At 41.1% G+C, this 22,778-nt stretch overlaps 2 protein-coding genes across 2 annotated transcripts in view; both read left to right on the forward strand.

The window, feature by feature from the left end:
• LOC105355327 (NACHT, LRR and PYD domains-containing protein 12-like) overlaps positions 1-22,778 on the forward strand; it is a 1,049,862-nt gene that overhangs the window by 399,992 nt on the left and 627,092 nt on the right. The gene's annotated exons all lie outside the window — the stretch shown is intronic.
• Positions 303-21,973, forward strand: LOC105355244 (gastrula zinc finger protein XlCGF57.1-like). Its single transcript, XM_020709786.2, has 2 exons — positions 303-462; positions 18,503-21,973. Exons 1-2 carry the CDS (start codon positions 318-320, stop codon positions 20,059-20,061), a joined length of 1,704 nt encoding a protein of 567 aa, XP_020565445.2. The 5' UTR covers positions 303-317; the 3' UTR covers positions 20,062-21,973.

The following is a 22,778-nucleotide window of genomic DNA, read 5'->3' on the forward strand; positions in this document are numbered from 1 at the left end:
AAAGTTTCTGCACGTGACCCGGAAGTAAACAGCACGTGGCGCTGGCAGTGTTAGCAGGCTAGCAGCGTTAGCTTGTGCTGAGAGGACGGAGGTGTTTTGTTGGGACGTTTGTGAGGTTTTTGGACAGAAAGGACGACACGTGGTTCGTGTGGGAACTCTCAGTATTTTCCAAAGTGTCGTAAATGAGTGAAGAAGTGTTGAACGGAAAGACAACGTGGATTGCTGTGATTGTGAGACTAGCAGATGATCGATCGGAGCTGCAGTGAAGAGGAGGGCGGTGTTTGTGGGAGTTGGAGCTGAAGATCGGAGCAGGAACCATGTCTTCAGAACCTCAGGAAGGTTCTGTCAGAGAACAACTTTCTGCTGCTGAAGGAACCATCGTCCAACACGAGGAGGAGCTCTGTCGTCAGCGCAGACTGCTGGATAGTAGCTGGAACCCGCAGCTTCAGCTACTCGTGGTTGGTATGTGACTAAAATTTCAAATTCATTGGATTGCCCTGATCGTCAAACCAATAAAAACGAACCCGAGGCGTTTTTTTTAAAAATGACGCTTTTACGCGTGGCGTTTTTCGCGTCGTGTGCACACTCACATTGGTGCCATTTGTTTAGTCACGAGGTGTTAAACGACTGCGAATATCGCGGGTGGCCTTTAAGGCCCGTACACACAGGGACGAATATTCGCCAGGCGATATACGCCAGCGTTTTTCAACACGTTTTTTGTGTTCACACCCAGGCGATTTTCGCTGACGATGAGCCGAGTGAAGATGCAATTTCATTCCCTGACATTAGATGGCGCTTAATGTAAAACAGAAATATTCCTGTACACAAGGTGGCGCTGCGCAACTTTACGCTTATTAAAGTCGCTTTTCACTCAGAAGAAGAGAGCAAGTATTTACGCGCTTGTCAGAATCATCAGTGATGAAAGTCTTCCGGGAATTCCCGGAAATCCGGGTTTTTGAGCAAACCGAACGTACTTTCCGGGAATTAAAGACCTGATCTCTACGGACAAATCGCTTTCCGGATTAAAAAATGGTCTGAAATCAGCTAATTTTAGCTTTATTTTCTGTATTTCTCCGCAGATCGCTTCCTCTATGGTCGTGGCCATCTCTCGTCTTCCCGGCCTAATTGACCAATGACGGGACGTTTTAGTTGCTTTCGGATGCGTCGACGGGTCTGATTGGCTCTGTCTGCACCACGTGGTCAGCGTGACTCGCTTCCCTAGAGACCAAAACTGGCGGACCCACGCTAAATTTTCACAAACACATCTGAAGAGTTTGCGATCAAATTTGTGTTAAAATAATGGCAGGCATCGTCATTATTGAGCGTGGTCACGACCTCAGTTGTGAGAAGACGATAAAAAACAAATTGAAGTGGTCTTGGTTGGAAAAAAAAGATTTTTAAGGTAGTGTAGGTCAAATACTTTTTTGTGTAAAATAATCTCAAAACCACATTTTGAAATAATTTCAATTTTAGTTTTGAGTTTCAGTTTTTATTTTGAATACATTTCTCTATCTAATTTATTTGTATTTCCTAATTACCATGATTTAGTTCAGTATAGTTGACATTAATTATAAGTATTTGATGGTTTGGACCCGCACTCCCTTAAAAAATAATGTTTACAATGTTTAGTTTAGTTTGTATGTTTGTTTTGATATTTCCCAGATTACTTAGTATTGGTGTTAAAGAATTGATGTATTATGTTATAGAATTATAGTTTAAAGCAGATCCCATATTTTGATGTAATTATAGTTTGAGAAAACAGTGCAAGTGGATGTTGTACATCAGTCATTTCTAAAGCAGAAATAATGTATAAATAACTGAGGTATTTTCATAGAATATAATAGTTACTGGTGTTCTTTTTGCCATTTGGGGCTTTGATGTTACTATATTTTAGCAATTGTATGTTTTGCAGCTTTAAGGAAAAGCGTAGATTGTAGGATTGTGTTACTTTGAGCAATTTTCCAAATTCTTTTTTAGGACCAGCAAGTCCTTAATGGAGAGTCAAACTAGGGGTTTGAATGACAAATCATGATGCTCCAATTAGTCTTAGTTTTTTGATAAAGAAGTGAATAACTAGTTGCCAGAATGCACCAGAATGCATGTAAGACCACGTATTTTTCCAAAATTTCGCTCTGTGCCCGCCATATCGCTCAAAGAAAAGTTCAGGGATTTTTTCCTTGCCTGACTTTCATCACTGATCATACAAAGAAAACATGAATATTTCAAGCACCAGTTGCTCCAACTGGTGCTTGGTTTGGGGATATTTTAGAATGTCCGTCATTATTTCTTCGCGGCTGTGTAGATGCAACTCGGCGTCTATCTTCTTCGCTGGTATGTGTGCTCAACAAGGCAGTTTTGTGTTTGAGCGCCCCCAAGTTGTGTTTTACTGCAACTTCAGAAGCTCCAGACACGTGTGCAAAAGCGCCATTCTCATTGGTCGAATAGATTAAAGATAGATGAAAAAAATAACGAACCCGAGGCGTTTTTTTTTTACGCTTTGACGCGTGGCGTTTTTTCGCGTCGGTGTGCACACTCTCATTGGTGCCCTTTGTTTAGTCACGAGGCGTTAAACGTCGGCGAAAATCGCGCGCGAAATTCGTCCCGGTGTGTACGGGCCTTTAGTTGTGTTGGCAGCCAATTATTTCCTTGTGCCGACACTCCTGTAAATGTCTGAAACCAGTCGTCTGCAGTGGGATTTTTGTGTATAATTCATGAACCGTTCCGGAAGGCAGAATGTTAAAATAGGGGTGGCTATATTTGCGGTTTCACAGATAATAAGCAGAAAATGCACATCAGTGGTCGTGGCTTGAAATGTCCTCTGCAGAATAGCCAGCATGTCGGTTCACCAGATGGATTAAGAGTCCCACGTGTTAAATCAAGTTTCAAGATTACGTTTTCGTTCTGTTTGGACATACCAATTCTCTTCTGGTACTTCATGAGAGGTTGTGCCTGTCTGTCACAAGAGTGTTCCAATAGGGATTTCGTGTGGGAATGTAATGATTAACTAAAGCAGGGGTCGGCAACCCAAAATGTTGAAAGAGCCAAATCGGACGAAAAAAACAAAAAAACAAATATCTCTGGAGCCGCAAAATATTAAAAGCCCATTTTAAGCCTTATAATAAGGCAACACATGCAATGTGTGTCTATATTAGCTATATTAGCCTACTATCAAAATGACTAAGTTGCTACAAATACATAATGAGCATTATTAACGATTAAATGTTTATTTGCCCTGCAGTGCATTCTGCGGAGAACGACGCGTCACGTGACTGCTCTGTTGTTCAAGTTCAACTTCATTACAATATCAATGAATTACGTTTCATTGCTTTGATAAAATTAAAGAAATTTAATAAAGAAATCAGATTTTTGATGTCATTTTTATTTTGAGGATTCGAACAAAAAAACAACAAAATGGAACGTGCGTGACGTGCCCCTCTGGGAACTAAACAGAGTGCAGTTAAACGCAGCCTGTGTTTATAAAAAAGAAAACAGCAGCCTTTTGGAAAGGTAAAAATCAAAAAATCAAATTAACCCAGTAAAGTTTGATTTCTGTGCAACTGCCAAGCAAGTCAGTGCACGGGTAACACGCAGCATCATCCTCTCCTTTCTCTGTACATCTCTGGCAAAGACAGTCAGCTTGGCTCTAATGACAGAACAGCTTCAAGCATTTGCGGCGCCTGTAGACTTTGATTCAGCTCGTTTAGGTGGCTTGTCACAGTAATTTCCACCAAAACGTGCAGCTTTTCCAGCCACTGAGTATCTTCCAGTTGCGGCTTGTTCAGGTCTTTGCTTTTCAGGAATGTTTTCACGTGTTCCAAACAGACGACAAAGTGACACAAAACGTCACCCCTACAGCCATCAGACTTTGTTGTGTAGCAGGAGATCAGAATATTCGCTTTCAACTTCATCAAGCTGTAGTGGTTGCCACTACAGATCAGTTTCAGTACATGACATAAAGATTGAAAACTTAGTTATTGTGTAAAACTTAGGTATCACAGTTTTGTGAAGGTTTTTAAAATAAATGCACAGGATTTCTTGGCATCGTCTTTCATTGTTTTTTGCTGGCTGTAGTTACATATCAAGATGTGTTTACTGTTTTGTTTATTCAGTTTATTTAGGGGCATTTATTGTTTCTCGCAGGAATTTTCAATATGCAATACAAAGTTCGTTTCTCCATCCTAAAATGGTTAATGAGGGGTTGAGTGATTCAAACAGCACTGCTCAAGGCCTGGGTGTGTAATGCACAGTCTGCCACTGCTAAAATATAAATGGGTGTGACAAAAATTTATAAGTTTACTTGTTTATTTGTACACATATCAAATTTAGACTTCAAGATTAGTGATGACCTCATCACCGCACTTTTTTTACCCCCTTTGTTTTAAGTTGTGCATATGGTGTGTGATTGGAACTATAATAAACACTTTAAACGCACTCATCTTTGCTGATAATTTCCTTTTTCTGCTAGTCCTGTGTTCAGACTTTCCTTCTTTCTTCCAGACTGTTCTCTCCTTTTCTCCCACCGCGCCTGTCACTCTCTCTCGTAGGCGCGCGCTCTCACTGTCTGCCTCTGCGCTGCAAGTGACACGCAGCTCCCTGTACAGTAACACAAACAGGCGTGCGCTTTCAGAAGCACACATCCTCATTCTACAACAGAAGTTTGTCTTGCAATGAAATACGACAAATTTACTGCTTTCTAATTATTGATTTCCATTGTATTTATTTCCATTACAAGCTGCGTGTGTTCTTAAGTAAGTGACACGGCCGCCCGCCGTGTTGTGGGGGTATTACTGTTCTCCTTCACTCTGTAACACCAAACATGAATGCGCGCTGTTAGATTTCCATGAATATCTACCTAACTACATGTTTTCTTTGGGAACTATTTTGTGCGGCGTAACGTTACGTGTCTGTATAAACAAAGACGGAGCCTCCTGCCCCGCGTTCTTCATGGGTGTCAGGCTTCACAGCTACCGGAAAGGTGACAGTGTCTGCAGTCTGTTTATTACTGGGCAATACATAATATTTTGAGAAGATGTCTGTACCAGTCAGTACAGGTAAAACTTGCGTGCAGCTCCAGAGCGGTCCACTGCAAAGGAATCAACACGCACCCCCAACACACGTGTGCGCACCTTCCTAATATTCCTACACAAGACGCTCCGTCCTCACACACAATCAATCTACAACACCTATAGTTAGTTCACAAGTTAGATATGTAGTTGTTAGTTGTTACTGTTATCTTTTGATAAAGAATAGTACGTTGTAGGCCTGCACGATATGAGGAAAACTCGCGATATGCGATATTAGAGATTAAAATTGCGATAACGATATAATTTGCGATATATAAACAAAATAACCAAATAACCATTCCCATTTTATTGCAACAATTAAAAACTTATACCCCAAATGACCCTCGTCGACATAGGTGACAAACATCTAACATAATGGGGCTCAATCTGATTGGTTAACAACGTGAATGCATCCTTCCGATTGGTCAAATGCATAAAGGGATTTATTTGATTCGTTAAATAGTTGTGGTTAAAGTCTTCACTTCCTTGTCCCGATTTAGCTTGTAAAGTCGCTCAGTTCTAACAAAAATACCAGCTAAAGCTCGTCTTTAGCGGTGTAGCTTTCCACAGAATCCGGTATCAGACTGTGGAACAAGTGAACAAAACAAAACGGCTGTTCATAAACTACATCTCCCATGATGCATTGGGTTGTGAGAGTGACAGCGCACAAGGAGATCTGTTGTTAAACGTCTTGAAACCAACGAACACACTTCAAACTGTGTTTAAATCTTCTAACTCAGTGGTTCCCAAACTTTTTCTGCAGGGCCCCCCTTTCTGACAATTAGAATATTTTCGAGCCCCCCCCCCCACACTGACACAAACGTACAAATCCTTTGTTTCTAAACTCCACCGCGCCTTATAACATGTGGTTAATGAGAAATCTTTCTCTGAACGGTAGAATTCTGTTATCTAAAGCTGAAGGAATCTCTAGATCAGGGTTCACCAACTTTTTTGAGACCGAGGGCTATTTCATGGGCACCAAGTGGTATGAAGGGCGCCACTAAAAACCTCCTAGCGCCCCCCCCCCCCCCCCCCCAAAAAAAAAACAACGCAATTTGAGGACTTCCTTTTGTGCCCTATTTTTATTTGCTCATTTAACACACAAAAACATGCATGAATTTTCTAGACTCGTATTACAGGGGGGGGTCAAACTCAGTTGCAGAGGGAGCCTAATTTCAAAACAGACTTTAGGTTGCAGCCGAACAAGATAAATATTTATTGAACACACTAAAGCTAAACTTTTAAACCTTTGTAACTTTAACTTAATTTTAACTTTTTAAATATAAATGTAAATAAAAACAGACAGGAATATTAATTCTCACATTAATGGATTACTCAACCACCTCAACCTATTCTCAAAATCTTTACATTACATGAATCATAAGAATGTCCAGAAATTGTGTAATTTATTTGATCTATTTAAACTTTTGTAATAGACCCTTACTTTTAGTGATTATTTTTTAAGTTATATTTGTTTACATATTTGGGTTTTCTTTGTCTACCTTTATCTCAGAATTGATATTGTTGTCATTGACAGACATGCCGTGGTTGTTTGTTGAATATTTGCTTCAATAAAAAAAAAGAAAAAGATTTTTTTTGGGTGCATTCCCTGCGGGCGCCACAAGGGGTGCTCGCGGGCGCACTGGCGCCCGCGGGCACAGGGTTGGTGACCCCTGCTCTAGATCTTTCTATGTGTCTCTGTCTTCAGAAATGCCAAAACACATCTGTAACCTATTAAACAAAACATTATTTGATTTTATTTGGAGGAAAAAATGTTATTACTTAAGCAAAATTTGTTTTGTGTAACACCAGAAAACATGGGGGCATGGATGTCTTAACCTTTGAAACTTTAAACAACTCTTTTAAAATAAAGTGGTTAAGTAATTTATAGAAAGAGGAAGACAATATCTTGAATGCATTTCCCAAATATATATTTGACACAATGGGAGGCATTAAATTCTTGCTAAAATGTAATTGTAAAATTGAAAAATTACCCACAAAACTTTCTAACTTTTACAAACAAGCCCTGCTGGCCTGGAAACTCCTTTATAAACATAATTTTTCTCCAACAACTTGTTTTATTTGGAATAACAGTAATGTACAATACAAGAATAAATCACTTTTTTCCTAGATGGTATGATAATGATATTGTTTTAATCAGACAACTTTTCAATTCTCATGGACATCTTCTGACGTATGAAGAATTTCTTTTAAAATTCGATATTCCTGTTCCACCCAGAGAATATGCAATAGTGTTAGATGCAGTTCCAACCAGTCTACTTCAACTGTTTAAAGGGATTTATAACACAAGTCAATTAAGAACCCAGAGAATTTTTTGGACAATGTGGATATTTGTGTTAATTCAGTTTCCAATAAACAAATAAGAAATCTTTTACATACCAAAACCTTACCTGCTGGGAAGTTTTATTGGGAATCCAAATTTGTGGACATAAACTGGACTTAAAGGCGAAGCTGCAGCGAGACTGAAGGAGAGCAGGAAGTTGTAGTCCTTAACGTTCAATGTATTTTTATTATGCCTCTCCCCCTAAGTATGATCTGTGATATTACATCTTTTATAATTATTTTAATGTTTTGTAATGTATGTAGCCTTTTTTTTAATCAGTTGGTATTTTAAATTATTTTAATTGATCAGTGAACTACAAAAAACCCATCAGGACACATGTCCCATAATGCATTGTTTTGTAGTCTGTATGGCAGCTTTCAGTCAGTTCAGTGCTAAATTTCCAGCTGCGTTCGCTCTGGTTGGGGTCTTGCTTCCGCCCCTTTCTGGTGATAATTTTGTGATGATTCACAGTTGATGTTGGAGCAAACACAAAAATATGTCTCACACCAGGTGATCTGTGCAGTGTTGCGTCCATCTGGGTGATCTCAAATTATTGTGCATCTTGGCTGCACCTATTTGGTGTTGCCAACATGAATTTCCATCCTCTAATGTTTACATACATTTAAGTATTTTTTGAAACTGTGAAATGACCGAAAGGTTACTACGGTAATCATTTGTTACTAAAAACTTTTTTTTATTCTAAATTTATGGTATTTTGTTTACTATTTGTACTGTCATGACAGCGATGGTGCTGTCAGTTTACTTTGTTGTTGCATCTTCAAAAGTGCAGAATAAAATGTGACACTGAATTTGAAACAGCACATTGTAATTTCTGCATCTATTATTAAAGTATTTATTCGTAATACAGTGGAAATTAGTAGATTTGGTTAGAATGTTGATTTACGGTATGCGCCCCTTGCGACGCTTTCTGGCTCCTCTCTCTCTGTCTGGGGTGGGTGGTGCCGGGCCTGGGGTGTCGGCGCCTCCGGGGGTGGGGCCCCTGGGCTGGGTGGCCCTGGCCCCTTTGCTGGGTCGGGGGGGGGCGGCTGTTTGACCACCGGGGGACAGTCTACCAGCTGTCCCCAACTTACCCCTTTCCTCATATAACCTCATATTAGGGTGAGGGGGTGGGGGGTTTAGCCTGCGATGCGCCTTGGGGGGGGCTACATGGCAGTGGCCCCCCCTCCTATGGTTGCTGTATGGAGTGGGCCCCCCCTCTTTCGGTTTTATTTGCACCTTAGACATGTAGGGTCCTTGGTAGGGGGGGTGCTTGGACATCACTGCAAGCAAGCAGCAGATGTCCTCCTGGCACCCTACCCGCCAATTTTAACCACACCTTAGACATTTAGGGCCCCTTGGTGGGGTGGGTGAGGGGACATCACTGTGAGTAATCAGGAGATGTCCCCTTAGTGCCCTACTCGCCAATTTTAACTGCACCCCCTTTAGTACACACAACCCTCCCCCTTCAATATATACATTCCAACATAAACACACACACATGCACACACACACCGTCTCAAACACACATACACGCACACACATTTTGCAAGGAAGGTGGGACCTGGGTCCATCTGTCCCCTACCCCTTCCCTGGTGGGGGGTGCGGGCCCCTTGGCGATGGCGGCCATGTCCCTTGGGTGCCGGCTCCCTGGGCCCGGCTGTGCTCTCTCCGCGCGGTGGGAGGGTTCATATTACACCTGAGCCGGGGGTGTTCGTGTCCCTGGGGGGTGGGTCCTGGTCCTTGCCCCTGAGCGCTGGGCCCCGCCAAACTTCCAACATGGCCGAACCTGGTCGGGCCATATTTATAACACCCCTTGTGGGCCGCCCTTTTTTCCCCGGGGTTCCCCCCTCCTGGGCGGGGGCGGCGGGCCCCTGCCTTGCTCCTCCCTGGACCAACCGTGGGCCGGGTGGGTGGCTGCCTGGAGTGCGGAGCGGGTCTCCCTTGGGGGGTCCTGGCTCGTACCTGGGGTTGGGGCGGGGGGATGACCGGAACTCCTGGGTGGTGGTGGGGTGCTCGTCTGGTGCTGTGGGCGTCCTTCTCCGGTGGGGCCCTGCGTTGGGCTCTTCCGGCGCGGCGGGGGGGCTGCTTTCCTGGCTGGGCTGGGGCGGCGCTCTCTTTCCCTCCGAGCCTCCCTGCTCTCTGGCTCTGGGGGCCTCGCGGCGGTCCTGCTGGCCCTGGCCTGGGTGGCGGTCTTGGTCGCCCAGGGGAGGGTTGTTCCCTGCCTGTTCCCGTGTGGCGTTGGGGGGATTCCGGCTGCCGCTGCTGCTGCGGCGGGGGTCTGGGGGTGGCTGGGCGCTCCTCCTCCTTCTTTTGACATTCCACCATCCATTTTAGAAGAACATAAACACTCACCTGAGCACAGGTGTTAGCTCACCTTTGCACTTATAGTTTGCATGATTGAATGAATGAAAGATTTCACACTAGTTGGTTTAAAGGCATAGGTATGCGTTCGTGAACACTATCTGTTTTGTGTACATGTTGACATGTGAACATTTTTTGCAGCTAGCAGGTGTGTTGATAGTATTTGAGTGTGTGTGAACAGGCCCCGCCCTTTTTGTACTACATTTGAACCGTACCGTAATGATAAACAACCAGTAAACCTGTCTGCTCTATGCTGCTTCATGTTCTTACCCCCCCCCCCCTCTCACTACCCCCCCCCCCCCCCCCCCCCTGACATCCCTCCCTCTTCTTCCCTTCTTTCCTTTTCCGTCCGGTCCAACACCAAAGATTTTCAATCATGGTTGCAATGAATAAAGTTTGGCCTCAATTACAAAAGGGGTTTATTCAGTCATACCTTCGGTTTGTCTGAAGATTAATAACCCCTCTTGTTAAAGTAAAATATGTCCAACACAAGAGGCCCTCAGCTCTCATCTGCCTGCCTTGCTGTTGGACAGGACAAGTAGAAAAAAAATAAATTAAAAAAAAATAACGGACACTGTATTCCTGCAGGTCAGTGATATTGTTGCAAGTTGCTGCTTCCCTAAAAATGTCCCAATGAGTGGTCTCAAAGTAATCCTGCATTGCTGAACTGGTTTCTTGTGGCCAAATTCTGATTTCTTAATCAGTTAGACTTGATTATTTTGCAAGAAATCCAAGGAATCTGCAAAAATGTGCCTGCACTTTTACGCAAATAAATCACTATACTCCTTATGTGACATGTTCTGGACCTTGTCCGTGGTCAGGTGTCTAACCAGTCTCCTGAAATGCAGACTTTGTCCATTTCTCTAACCCAGGGGTCGGCAACCCATCGTTTCGGAGCCACATGTGGCTCTTTCATCCATCTGTTGTGGCTCCCTGTGACTTTGGAAAATAATGAGTATTTTATAATAATTAAATTTTATTTTAGTTTGTTCATTTTTCATGGCATTTCAAAGGCGCTGCTGGCTCCGCACGAAGCGCGAGCCACGTAAAAAACAGCTTCGTAATGAGCTCCTATTTATCGGGCGAGACCTGCAGAGCTGATAGCAGGGAGAAGCACGCGGGGCGGCTTCAATAAACACTCCGATCTTCTGCCGGGAACTTGACGTGCCGCGGGGCAGAGACCAACTCGCTGATGACAGACTGAGAGTTCGCGCCAGTGTTGCCAGATAAAGTCACAGTTTTCCTGCCCAAACGTCATCTGAAAACCGCCAGACCCAGCCAAAAACCGCCCAACACAAGTTTTGATTGTTTTTTTCCCGTACTGGACTGATAAAATGAAAAAAATTTCTAAATAAAAGATAGTTCAGACTAATAATAAAATGTGTACAATATTGAATATTTCTTCAGTGGAGCGCCTTCTTCCATTAATTTGCTTAACCCGCTCTATCCCCGCTATAACCTGCGTCCGGCTCTTTCATCCTTGTGCTGCGCTGGAGCGCCCCGACTACCGTATTTTGCGCTCTCTGCGTAGGACACACTGAGGAGCGCGGGGGAAACAACTCTCAGCTGCAGAGGATGTGAACAGGTGAACAGGTAGAGAGGAAAAGCAGGTAGAGAGGGGGGAGAGGGGCTTTGGATCTAACTCTGTCAGAGAGATGCAAACACGGGCGTCAGATTGAGACGCAGCTTTCCCTGCAGGAGTTGAAGCAGAGACTTTCCCTGGGAGGATTTTATGAACTCAAACATGGAAACATGATTACCAAGTAGAACTCTTCAAAATAATAAACCTGATCTCTCCACATTCTCAGTGTCTACCATGCATTGATCAACACATCGCTCCATGCAGCGATCAGACCAGAACCAGTAGCTCCTCCCAACGCGGCCGCGGTATCATCCTTTAAAGAACATAATGTGCATTTGCAGCGACGTATGCTTCAGACGATGTCCGATTGGCCAATCTACATGTCAATCAAGTCCCTTACTTCTCAGTGAGGATTTTGATTGGCTGGTGGATTTTAAAGAAGTACTTTTTTTTTAATCTTTTCTGGCCCGAGATCTACACTCATGTCATTGAAGGTCGACCGGTAGATCGCGATCGACGTAATGAGCACCTTTGAATAATATATACATGCATAATATATATAATGATGTCAAAACGGGTTGTGGCTCCGAGTGCTTTCTTTTTTATTAGGGGCGGTCCCAAATGGCTCTTTGAGTAAAAAAGGTTGCCGACCCCTGCTCTAACCATATTCTTCTATCTAAGCCAGAAAATCATATTGTCTGATTTTAAATAATTTATTTGTAAATTATGGTGGAAAATAAGTATTTGTTCAATATCAATAGTTAAACTCTATACTTTGTTATATACCCTTTGTTGGCAATGACAGCAAAAATGATTTGTAAGTCTTCACAAGGTTTTCACAAACTGTTGCTTGTATTTTAACCCATTCCTCCAGGCAGATCTCATCTAGAGCAGTGATGTTTTGGGGCTGTCGCTGGGCAACACAGACTTTCAACTCCCTCCAACCACTTTCTATAGATTTGAGATCTGGAGACTGGCTAGGCCACTCCAGGACCTTGAAAGGCTTCTTATGAAGCCAGTCCTTCGTTACCCAGACAGTGTTTGGGATTTCATCTTAGTTTTTGGTTTCATCTGATCATAAAACATTCTCACAATCTTCTTCTTGATAATCCAAATGCTTTCAAGCAAACTTTAGATTGGCCTGCCTAATAATTGCTTTCACAGTTGATTTCTTCACACCAAGCTGCTTACCTTTGCAGATTTAGTCTTCCCAGCCTGGTGCAGGTCTAAGTGTTGTTTTTGGTGTTCTTAGACAGCTGTTTGGTCTTGGCCTTAGTAGAGTTTGGAGTGTGACTGTTTGAGGTTGTGGACAGGTATCTTTTCTATTGATAATGAGTTCAAACAAGTGCCATTGAAACAGGTAATGAGTGGAGGAGAGAAGATACTCTTACAGAAGAAGTTACAGATCTGTGAGAGCCAGAAATCCTTCTTGTTTGTAGGTGCTGTAGGAAAGAAATCGTCCGCTTTTCAGTTCTTTCCATCCATGCGTGTTCGATAGACGAGAGTGGTAAAGCAAACAAGGATTCAACCGGTTTAAAAATACACAGAGTTTATTTCCCTGACAATAGTTCTAAAGCACAGTTTAAAACATTAATGCAGATATATCTGGATTCTCAAGTAAAGATCTACTGACGCACAAGTTACATGCAAATTACTCGTAGATTTTCCTAAGAACAATGGAAAACTTTAAAACCAGTCTTTTTAAGATGTGTTTGAATCTCCGCCTTCCGGAAAGATCATGGTCGCTGGATCTCCGCCCCTGGTCGCTCTGATTCGTCAGCTGATAGCCTGCCTGCTTCCTCTGGCCAATAGCTGACGATTGCCAACTTCAGGTCCGCTCCACCTCTCGGGGGCCCGTTTGACCGGCGCACACGGTCCAATGATCAGAAGAGTCCCCATCTGGTCAGAGTAAATCATTACTGGACAACTCAAGGTTCCTTTACCGGTATCCAGAGCAAAGATCAGCTCCAACCTCCACATGAGAACACAAATCTTCACACTTTCCCAGGGGAAGAATCTTCAACCCAGATGGTACGGATATAGTCCATGGCATATTTATTGCACCCATGGAAAACACCTAACTTTGCAAAAAGAACATCCTATTTCTTCACAGGATGCTGCAACCATAAAGCAAAAAAGGAATGTCACACGACCATAAATCTGGATAGTTCAAAATAAGTTCACTTCACACTAAGGATAAAGCTGTAACATAATAAAGAATAAGATATTAAAACATACATTTTCTACATTGCCCAAAAACTTATTTTCTACCATAATTTACAAATAAATTCTTTAAAAATCAGACAGTGTGATTTTCTGGATTTTTTTCTCCTTTTGTCTCTCATAGTTGAGATTTACCTACAACAAGGAAAATAAGTATTGAACATGTCAACATTTCTCAAAAAACATATTTCTAATCGAGCTATTGACTCGAAATTTTCACCAGATGTCGGCATCAACCCAAGTAATGCACACATAGAGAGAAATCCAAACATTTATGTCCATAAATGAAGTTATGTGTAATAAAGTGAAATGGCACAGGAAATAAGTATTGAACACGCTTACTGAAATTTATTTAATACTTAGTGCAAAAACCTTTGTTGGTGATTACAGCCTCAAGACGCCTCCTGTATGGAGAAACCAGTGGAATACATTGCTCAGGTGTGATTTTGGCCCATTCATCCACACAAACTGCCTTCAAATCTTTAAGGTTCCAGCGGTCTCTTCTGTGAACCCGGATCTACAGTTCTTTCCAAAGATTTTCAATTGGATTCAAGTCTGGTGATTGACTGGGCCATTCTAGCAGCTTTATTTTCTTTTTCTTCAACCAGTTGAGTGTTACCTTGGCTGTGTGCTTGGGAACGTTGTCTTGCTGAAAGATCCACCCTCTTTTCATCTTCAGCAGCCTGGCAGATGACAGCAGATTCTGATCAAGAATGTCTCCATACTTTTCTCCAGTCATTATTCCTTCAATGATATGAAGTCTACCAGTACCACATGCTGAAAAACAGCCCCACTCCATGATGCTCCCACCTCCAAACTTGACTGTTGGTATGGTGATGGGGGTGATGTGCGGTGCCATTTTTCCTCCAAACATGTTGTGTCTTATGACATCCGAAGAGTTCAATTTTGTTCTCATCTCACCAGAGTATCTTCTCCCAGATTGTCATGGGTTTATCCAAATGTTGTGTCGCAAACTCCAAATGAGCTTCAACATGCTTCTTCTTCAAAAATGGTGCGCGTGCATGGAGGCCATGGCGGTTGAGTGCATTACTTATTGTTTTCTTTGAAACAACGGTACCTGCTGATTCCAGGTCTTTCTGAAGCTCTCCACGAGTGGTCCTGGGCTGTTGGAGAACCCTTCTGATGATTGTTCTGACTCCTCTGTCTGAAATCTTGCGAGGAGCACCTGGCCGTGGCAGGTTTATGGTAATGCCGTGTTCTTTCCACTTCCAGATGATGGCTACAATGGTACTCACTGGAACTTTCAGAAGTTTAGAAATGCGCCTGTAACCAATGCCTTCAGTGTGTTTTGCAACAATAAGGTTTCGTAGGTCTTTGGACAGCTCTTTGCTTTTACCCACCGTGCAATGCTTCTTGTCTAACACCTTGCTGGTGAGAAACCTTTTTAAAAGGCATCAATCAGGACTATACCAGCTGATATTACTTTGCACTAATAGGGGGCAGGTTAACCTTCTGAATACTGACAAACTCCAGCTGCTTTCTTGGCTTGCCAGACCTTTTTACCCCTCCTTTTCTTCATGTGTTCAATACTTATTCCCTGTGCCATTTCACTTTATTACACATAACTTCATGTATGGACATAAATGTTTGGATTTCTTTTTATGTGTGCATTACTTGGGTTGATGCCGACATCTGGTGAAAATTTCATGTCAATAGCTCGATTAGAAATATGTTTTTTGAGAGAAATGTTGACGTATTCAATACTTATTTTCCCCGCTGTATGATGAAAATTACTTGCCTCTCATATTTTTAAGTGGGAGAACTTGCACAAATGGTGGCTGACTAAATACATTTTATCCGACTGTATTTCAATCATATCTGTCAATGTAAAGACTCTATTTCCATTGCCAAAGCTACATACCAGTCTCAATCAATAAACACAACTGAAGGAAATCCCAAGGCTGTCTATTCCTTCCTCTCACGGATATCTGCACCCCTGAGCCCACTCCCGACTTGAACTCCTCCAACTTCTGTGACATCATGGCATCATTCTTCTCCTCAAAAATTGAACATATTCCCCAGCAGCTCAAGTCAACTCCAGGCCCAAATTTCTGCTTCCTCAGCTTTACTTAACCTGCATCAGTCATTTACAACATTCACCCTACAAACGGTGGAACAAACCTTTAACTTTATTAATAAATCAAATGCATCATCCTGCCAACTTGAGTTGTTCCTACTGCCCTGGTTAAGTCTGGTGGTCCCTCTCTTTCACCTCTCATAACCAATATTTCCTTCTTCTCCTTTGGAATTGTTCCCCTTACTTTAAAATAAGTTTCTGTCACTCCTATTTTCAAAAAGCCTGGCTCAGATCCCACCAACCTACATAATTTTTATCACATCTCAAATCTCCCATTCATCTATAAAATTCTTGAAAAAAATGTTGCCGCTCAACTCCATACGCACGTTGGCTCCAATAATCTATACAAACAATTCCGGTCTGGCTTCCATCCTCTACACCAGTGATTTTCAACCTTTTTTTTTAGCCACGGCACACTTCAACCTTGACAAAAAAAAACACGGCACACTGGCATTCAAAAAAAAAAAAAAAAGAGAAACTCTGTCTGTATTGATCTACAGTCCCTCCATGATCTCACTTGCATTTTTGTGATAATTTTGGCAGAAAAAGCTGGAAGCTGCTGCTGTTTTATTTTTAAGATGTAATAAAAGTTAAGTTAAAATATTTAAAAACTGATTTGTGGTCATTGTGGTTTCACGACGTTAAGAGGAGTGCACCCAGACGCTGTCACCCAATGCATCATGGGAGATGTAGTTCAATAATCCATCGAGCGCAGACATACTAGCGTCTCTGAGCTTCATTGTTTTGTTCACTTGTTCCACAGTGTGACACCGGATTCTGTGGAAAGCTACACCGCTAAAGACGAGCTTTTGCTGGTATTTTTCTTAGAACTGAGCAACGTTTTCAGCAGAATTTAGAACAAGGAAGTAAAGACTTTAACCACTTCTGATTGGTCAGACTGATGACATGTGTTTAAGAATCCAAGAATGATTGGTGGAGACAGTTAAAGGGTGGGACTTTTCCTAACAGCTGAAGCTGCGGCTAAATCGCGGTACTGTCATTCTTATCAAAATGTATTTCATAGAATCAAATAAACACAAAGACAAAGTATTTTATGATCTTTCATATTCCTAATTTCATAGTGTTTTATCAGGGCCTGTAAGGATGAACAAAGAAACTGTTATCCTGGAGATGGAAAATGTTGTTAAATCAGTTAATGAGGGCAATTTCCCACAGCACACTTGACCATGTGCCGCGGCACACTGGTTGAAAAACACTGCTCTACACAACAATGAAACGGCCCTCCTAAAAATGAATAACGATTTCCTAAGAGCTGCTGACACTGGTCCAATATCCATCTTCCTCTTACTAGATTTGAGTTCAGCTGTTGACAACATCTCACATGCTATCCTTCGGTACCGACTCTCAGCCATTGGAATCACAAACTCCCACCTGCGCTGGTTCCAATCATATCTCTAAGACGGCACTAACGCCATTTGTATTAACAATTTTTTCCCCCCTGTTGATTCTGTCACTGCAGGGCTCTGTCCTCGGTCCCCTGTTATTTCTGATCTACCTCCTTCCCCTCGGACCAATTCTATCGCCAAAAACCAGATTCAATTCCATTGCTACTCAGATGGCACTCAGCTCTACATTTCCGCCAAACCTGACTCCCCTCTCCCTCCTACTTCCTCCACCAATTGTCTCTTAGCAATAAAACCTTGGTTAACTATGAATTTTTTCAAACCTTAGTGATAAAACTGAACTTATTTTGATTGGTAAAAAGTCCACCCTCAACAAACTTCATATCATATCTATCCCCTTTAGCAATTCCTCCATCCTCCCCTCTCATCGGTTTTTCATGCAGCATCTTACTTTATAACATCTTTTTTCACTACCAGCTACTGGTGGAGCTCATCTGACAATGCTGGCATCCTCCAGTCACATAAAGTAATTGTTTGATCATTTAATATAGTAAAAGATTTGAAAAACATATGAAAGACTCACCTTCTGAAACTGGTATGTTTGGGTAGCCAATAAGCTACTGGATATTGGGATAGATGTCCCAACTCCCCTCCACTTTACTGAGGTGTCGCCGATTTTATTTGTACAGGTTTTAGAGACGAAACCGCAAAAAATAAAAAGCGCGACTCAAAAAGACGATTTCAGAATAAAAGTCCAACTCAAAAGGAGGATTCCAGAATGGTGAGAAAACAAATCGGCAGCTCAGAAATATGATTGTGTTTTGGGTTAAATCTTCTGGTTGCAATTTTTAGGTTTTGGTTCTCAATCAATGCATTTTGATTTACGGATTTGGGGTTTTGATTCGCGGTCTTACAGTTTTTATGCGCAAAACATCAGACACTAAATTGATAGCATACATCAGCTTCTTTTTGAGAAAGATCAGAGACAGAACACCATCAGGTTGATGTTTACAAATATTGGGTCTTGCTAAGTTTAAATTTTGAAAGTGCAGTATTCATCTTTGCCTACATAACAACAGCAACTGCTTTTTAACATTTCAAAAATAGACTGTTCCTACTTTTTTGTTAAAGGTTATATTGGGAGCACTGGATGGGTGGAGAGAGGAATCTGGTTAGGGAGGGGTGCCAATCTTTTGTGATTCTCCTGTGTTTTCTGTTTTAAATATTTTTTTTAGATTTTATGGCTATTTTATAAGTTTATGAGTTTCTTCTATTCACCGAAGACTAAAAGACCAAAATCAGTTCTTGAAGTCTTAACTTGAAATGACATCTAAGCAGAGACATTTTTAAAAATATTTTAAAATGTGGAAATTCTCACTGCAATGTTTTTGATTTTTTATTGCTTTTTGACAAAATGTAAACTCCTTTGAAAGTATAAGAGGGCTCCTTTCTGTGTTTGTGTCCAAGCAGTTCTCCCCCAGCACTATATGACTGAAGAGGATTTCTGTAACCAGCAGAGGAATTTCAAATTGCCACAGGATGAACCTGAACCACTACAGATTAAAGAGGAACAGGAGGAACTAGAACCGCCAATGATTAAAGAGGAACAGGAGGAACCAGAACTACCACAAATTAAAGAGGAACAGGAGGAACCAGAACCTCCACAGATCAAAGAGAGGCAGGAGGAACCAGAACCACCACAGATTAAAGAGGAAGAGGAGGAACCAGAACTACAACAGATCAAAGAGACCAAAGACAAGCTCTACATTAGTCAGAATGAAGAGCAGCTTGATCTGAAGCAGGAGACTGATACCTTGATGGAGATTCCTTCTTATGAGGAAGATGAGAGCAGTGAAGTAGATCTAAACAATCTACCTTGCTTTAATGTTACTGTTAGTCAGGATGAAAAAACTACTTCAATTACAGATGAAGAGATAGACGCACAGAACAGACAGCAGAGGACCCCAAGTTTCGGTTACTTGTCTCAGTTTAGACTTCATATGAGAATCCATAAAAAGGGGAAGTCTTTGTCTTGTAAAGAATGTACTAAAAGTTTTAGTGAAATAAGTTATCTCAATTCACACATGAGAACTCACACAGGAGATAAGCCTTTTTCTTGTAATGAATGTGATAAACGTTTTAGTTATGCATCTCGTCTCAAAAGTCACATGAAAATTCATACAGGAGAAAAGCCTTTTTCTTGCAAAGAATGTGATACAAGTTTCAGACGAAAGACCCATCTTAATTCACACATGAGAACTCACACAGGAGAAAAACCTTTTTCTTGTAAAGAATGTGATAAAAGTTTCAGACAAATAGCCCATCTCAATTTACACATGAGATCTCACACGGGAGAGAAGCATTTTTCTTGTAAAAAATGTGAGAAAAGTTTTAGGCATGTATCTCATCTCAAAAGTCACATGAAAACTCACACAGGAGAAAAGCAGTTTTCTTGCAAAGAATGTCAAACAAGTTTTAGTTGGTTATCTAGTCTCAAAAGTCACATGAGAACTCACACTGGAGAAAAGCCTTTCTCTTGTAAACTATGCGGTACAAATTTTAGTCGATTATATACCCTCCAAGGTCACATGAGAATTCATACAGGAGAAAAGCCTTTCTCTTGTAAACTATGTGATACAAGTTTCAGTCGGTTATCTACTCTCAAAAATCACATGAGAATTCATACAGGAGATAAGCCTTTTTCTTGTAATGATTGTGATAAAAGTTTCAGGCAAATGGGCCATCTCAATATACACATGAAAACTCACACAGGAGAGAAGCCTTTTCCTTGTAATAAATGTGAAAGAGCTTTTAGTTATCCATCTCATCTCAAAAATCACATGAGAACTCACACAGGAGAAAAGCCTTTTTCTTGCAAAGAATGTGATAAAAGTTTTAGTTGTTTATTTAGTCTCAAAAGACACATCAGAACTCACACAGGAGAAAAGCCTTTCTCTTGTAACAAATGTAACAAAGGTTTCAGTGATTTATCTAATTTTAAAAAGCACATAAAAACTCACACATGAGATAAACCCTTTTCTGTGTAAAGGATTTTGTTTAAACTCTTTACCTTGGCAAGATGGGAAAACTTAGCAGAGAACTCCAGCAGTAAAAGACATTAGCGCCCAAGATAAAAAGAGGGAAATATGATGAAAAAGTATCACTTTTCTTTTGTCAAAAATAAACTGGAATTTATACATAACTTCCACAGATATATTAAAAACATTTTTTTGATGATTTTATTGTTTCTTTGAAAAAAAAAGATCCAAAGTTCATGAAATTCATTCTTTTAGATGTACCTGTAAATAGTAAAATGTTGTTTTGAATCATAATTCTACGTATACACTGACCTTGGCAACTGTCTAGTGTGGCCGGTTTGCTTGTAGAGCCTGAAAACGCACTTAAACCTGCGTAGCAACACTTTGGTTGACAGGCTTTCACATAGACTTTTCATTGAAAGTGGAATTTCAGGTAACTGCAATGACACTGAAGAAACTGGTTGTCTAAATAGGACTGTAAATAGGAAAGTCTAGGTTTGTACCCACAGCTTCCTGCACACAGAAACGAATTAATAATGACTCAGAGACAGGTTCTTATCTTTTGAAGTTTACTCTGTACAAGCAGCACAAATCAGGATGTATGAAGGGTTACAGACAAAATGAACAGAATGCATTCAAAGTCCGCACACCGAGATGCAGGAAGATGGGCTTGGTATATAAACCCTGAATTTGCGTATTCAGAAGGTGGTCCGATGGACAAAGATGTGAAAATCACACCCACAAGTTGTTACAGGCGAGGTGCTCCAAGGTCAAGATGCTTCAACCCTCATATATCTCTGAGGCTCTCACGGTCGTTTAGCAGAGCACACACACCAGCACACACAAAAGGAAAAGGGAGGATGGAAGAATTCTGTGACAAAATAGTTTTGTTGTGCTGTCTTCAAATGTAATATAATTTTGAGATGATAATATGTGCTTAATGAATTATGTTTGAACCATTAGTGTAGTAAAAAGTTAAAAAGGGAGTTTCTAACTATTCTTAACAGACACCAAGTCATAAATCGAAATACAGCTGTAAAAGAAAAAGTCTGGAATAAGATATGTGTTTTGACATTTCTCATCAAACCTCTTCAAACTGCAGGTACATGAGCAGGTATGGGATAGCAATTGGTGTGACACCATACGCTAAAAGTTTTTGATATTTTTTTTTATTTGATTTCAAATGGTTTATTTCAAGCAATCAAAGCAAGACTAATTCACAAAACAATACAACCAGCAGTTTTACACTCATACAGACATAAATAACTTGGGATGATTTGTCAAGTGCGCTCAAGAATGCCCGTTAAGCGCATTCTTGAATGTGCCCCCATCCTTGGTGTACATAGCATAAGAGTTAAATCTTCCTCTCTTGAATGGCTTTTATCATATTAAAGTTACCGTTTCCTTTTCTACTTGCATTGTTTGTTGATTTGATTTTAAAAGAAATTTTGCTAAATATAAATCAAAAGGCAATGTTCATTTTTGTTGTTGTGGGTTGATTTAGATTGGTATATTTTTTTGTGATATAATTTGGTTTAAAGTTGCTCAGTTGACCATTGAGACGATGTGTAAGTTGTTTTGTCTCTGTTTTACCATGACAACACTAGAAATGTTGTGTATACGTCACTAACACTTTTTTGTGATAAGTGAATGTTTCATTTTATTGTTTTAAACTTAAAGTGACTGCATTTCATACTTTGAAATGTTGAGTCCTGTGACCAAATAACTATTTTGTAACAAAAAAATGTGAAAAAAAGGTTGTAATAAGAAGTCAGAAAAAGAAATAGACTGGTCTTCTTGTGATTCATGTTTTCTAGTAGACATTAGAACTGTTCCTCTGTTCTATTTGGTTCTCTGTCCTAGTCTTTACTTCGAAGAATAAAGTGGACATGAACATCAATCAGAAGTGTGGAGTCTTTCCCACAGTGTAAGATTCTGCTGTTTGTTGGTACCCCGCAGGATCCAAAGCTGGACCCCTCAAGTCCAGTTCTGACTGCTGAACTCGATCAGATCATAGGTAGGTTCCAACTTAATTACTTTTATTAACTTTTCTAGGGACCCGTGTATAGGTTTTGTGGTAGGTGTTGCGGCGATCACTAGTAGAACAGGCTTTGATTGACATTTGACAACAAACCAGAAGAGTGTTTAGTTCAGGGACGGACCGAAGAGTTCTTTAAATTGATTTTGAGATTTATTTATTTAATATTCTTTTGCATTTTAATGTATTCACACTACAAGTCTAAATAGCGTATACAACTTCGAATTTTTCCATTCATATCTGCGGGCTGATGTGGGCTCAGGTAGGGATGGGTACCAATCCCCGGTATTGTACGAGGCCCGGGGCCACATTCTTCAAGCCCGCAGTATCGTTAAGAACTGACCTGAACGGTTCTGCCATCGGTACTGGAGAAGTCGCTTTATTTTGTGTCCCACAAAATATAAACGTTATGTACCCTATTTAACTCATCAAGTCAGTCAATTTTCCTTTAACTAATGATGAAATTAATTTCGCTGAACAGGAGAGGTCTGTCTGGCTATTTGTGTGCACGGGGGCGGGGCTACTCAGACGGTACGCGCCGACACGCAAGGCAGCGCACACACAGTCTGTAGTGATCTCGTAGGGGACACGTGAGCGCCCCCCCGAAAAAAATCCTTTTATCTCCCTGTTTCTATCATCTCTCTCTGACAGTAGTTCTAGAGAACAG

The sequence above is a fragment of the Oryzias latipes genome, chromosome 2 (assembly GCF_002234675.1).
Source record: "Oryzias latipes chromosome 2, ASM223467v1".
In the NCBI taxonomy this organism is placed as follows: domain Eukaryota; kingdom Metazoa; phylum Chordata; class Actinopteri; order Beloniformes; family Adrianichthyidae; genus Oryzias; species Oryzias latipes.

What these genes read in the sequence shown, in the direction of transcription:
- LOC105355244 (XM_020709786.2), top strand. Translation starts at nt 318, where the DNA reads ATGTCTTCAGAACCTCAGGAAGGTTCTGTCAGAGAACAACTTTCTGCT. An exon ending in GCTTCAGCTACTCGTGGTTG is followed by an intron (nt 463 to 18,502) that starts GTATGTGACTAA and finishes TTTGTGTCCAAG; the next exon opens with CAGTTCTCCCCCAGCACTAT.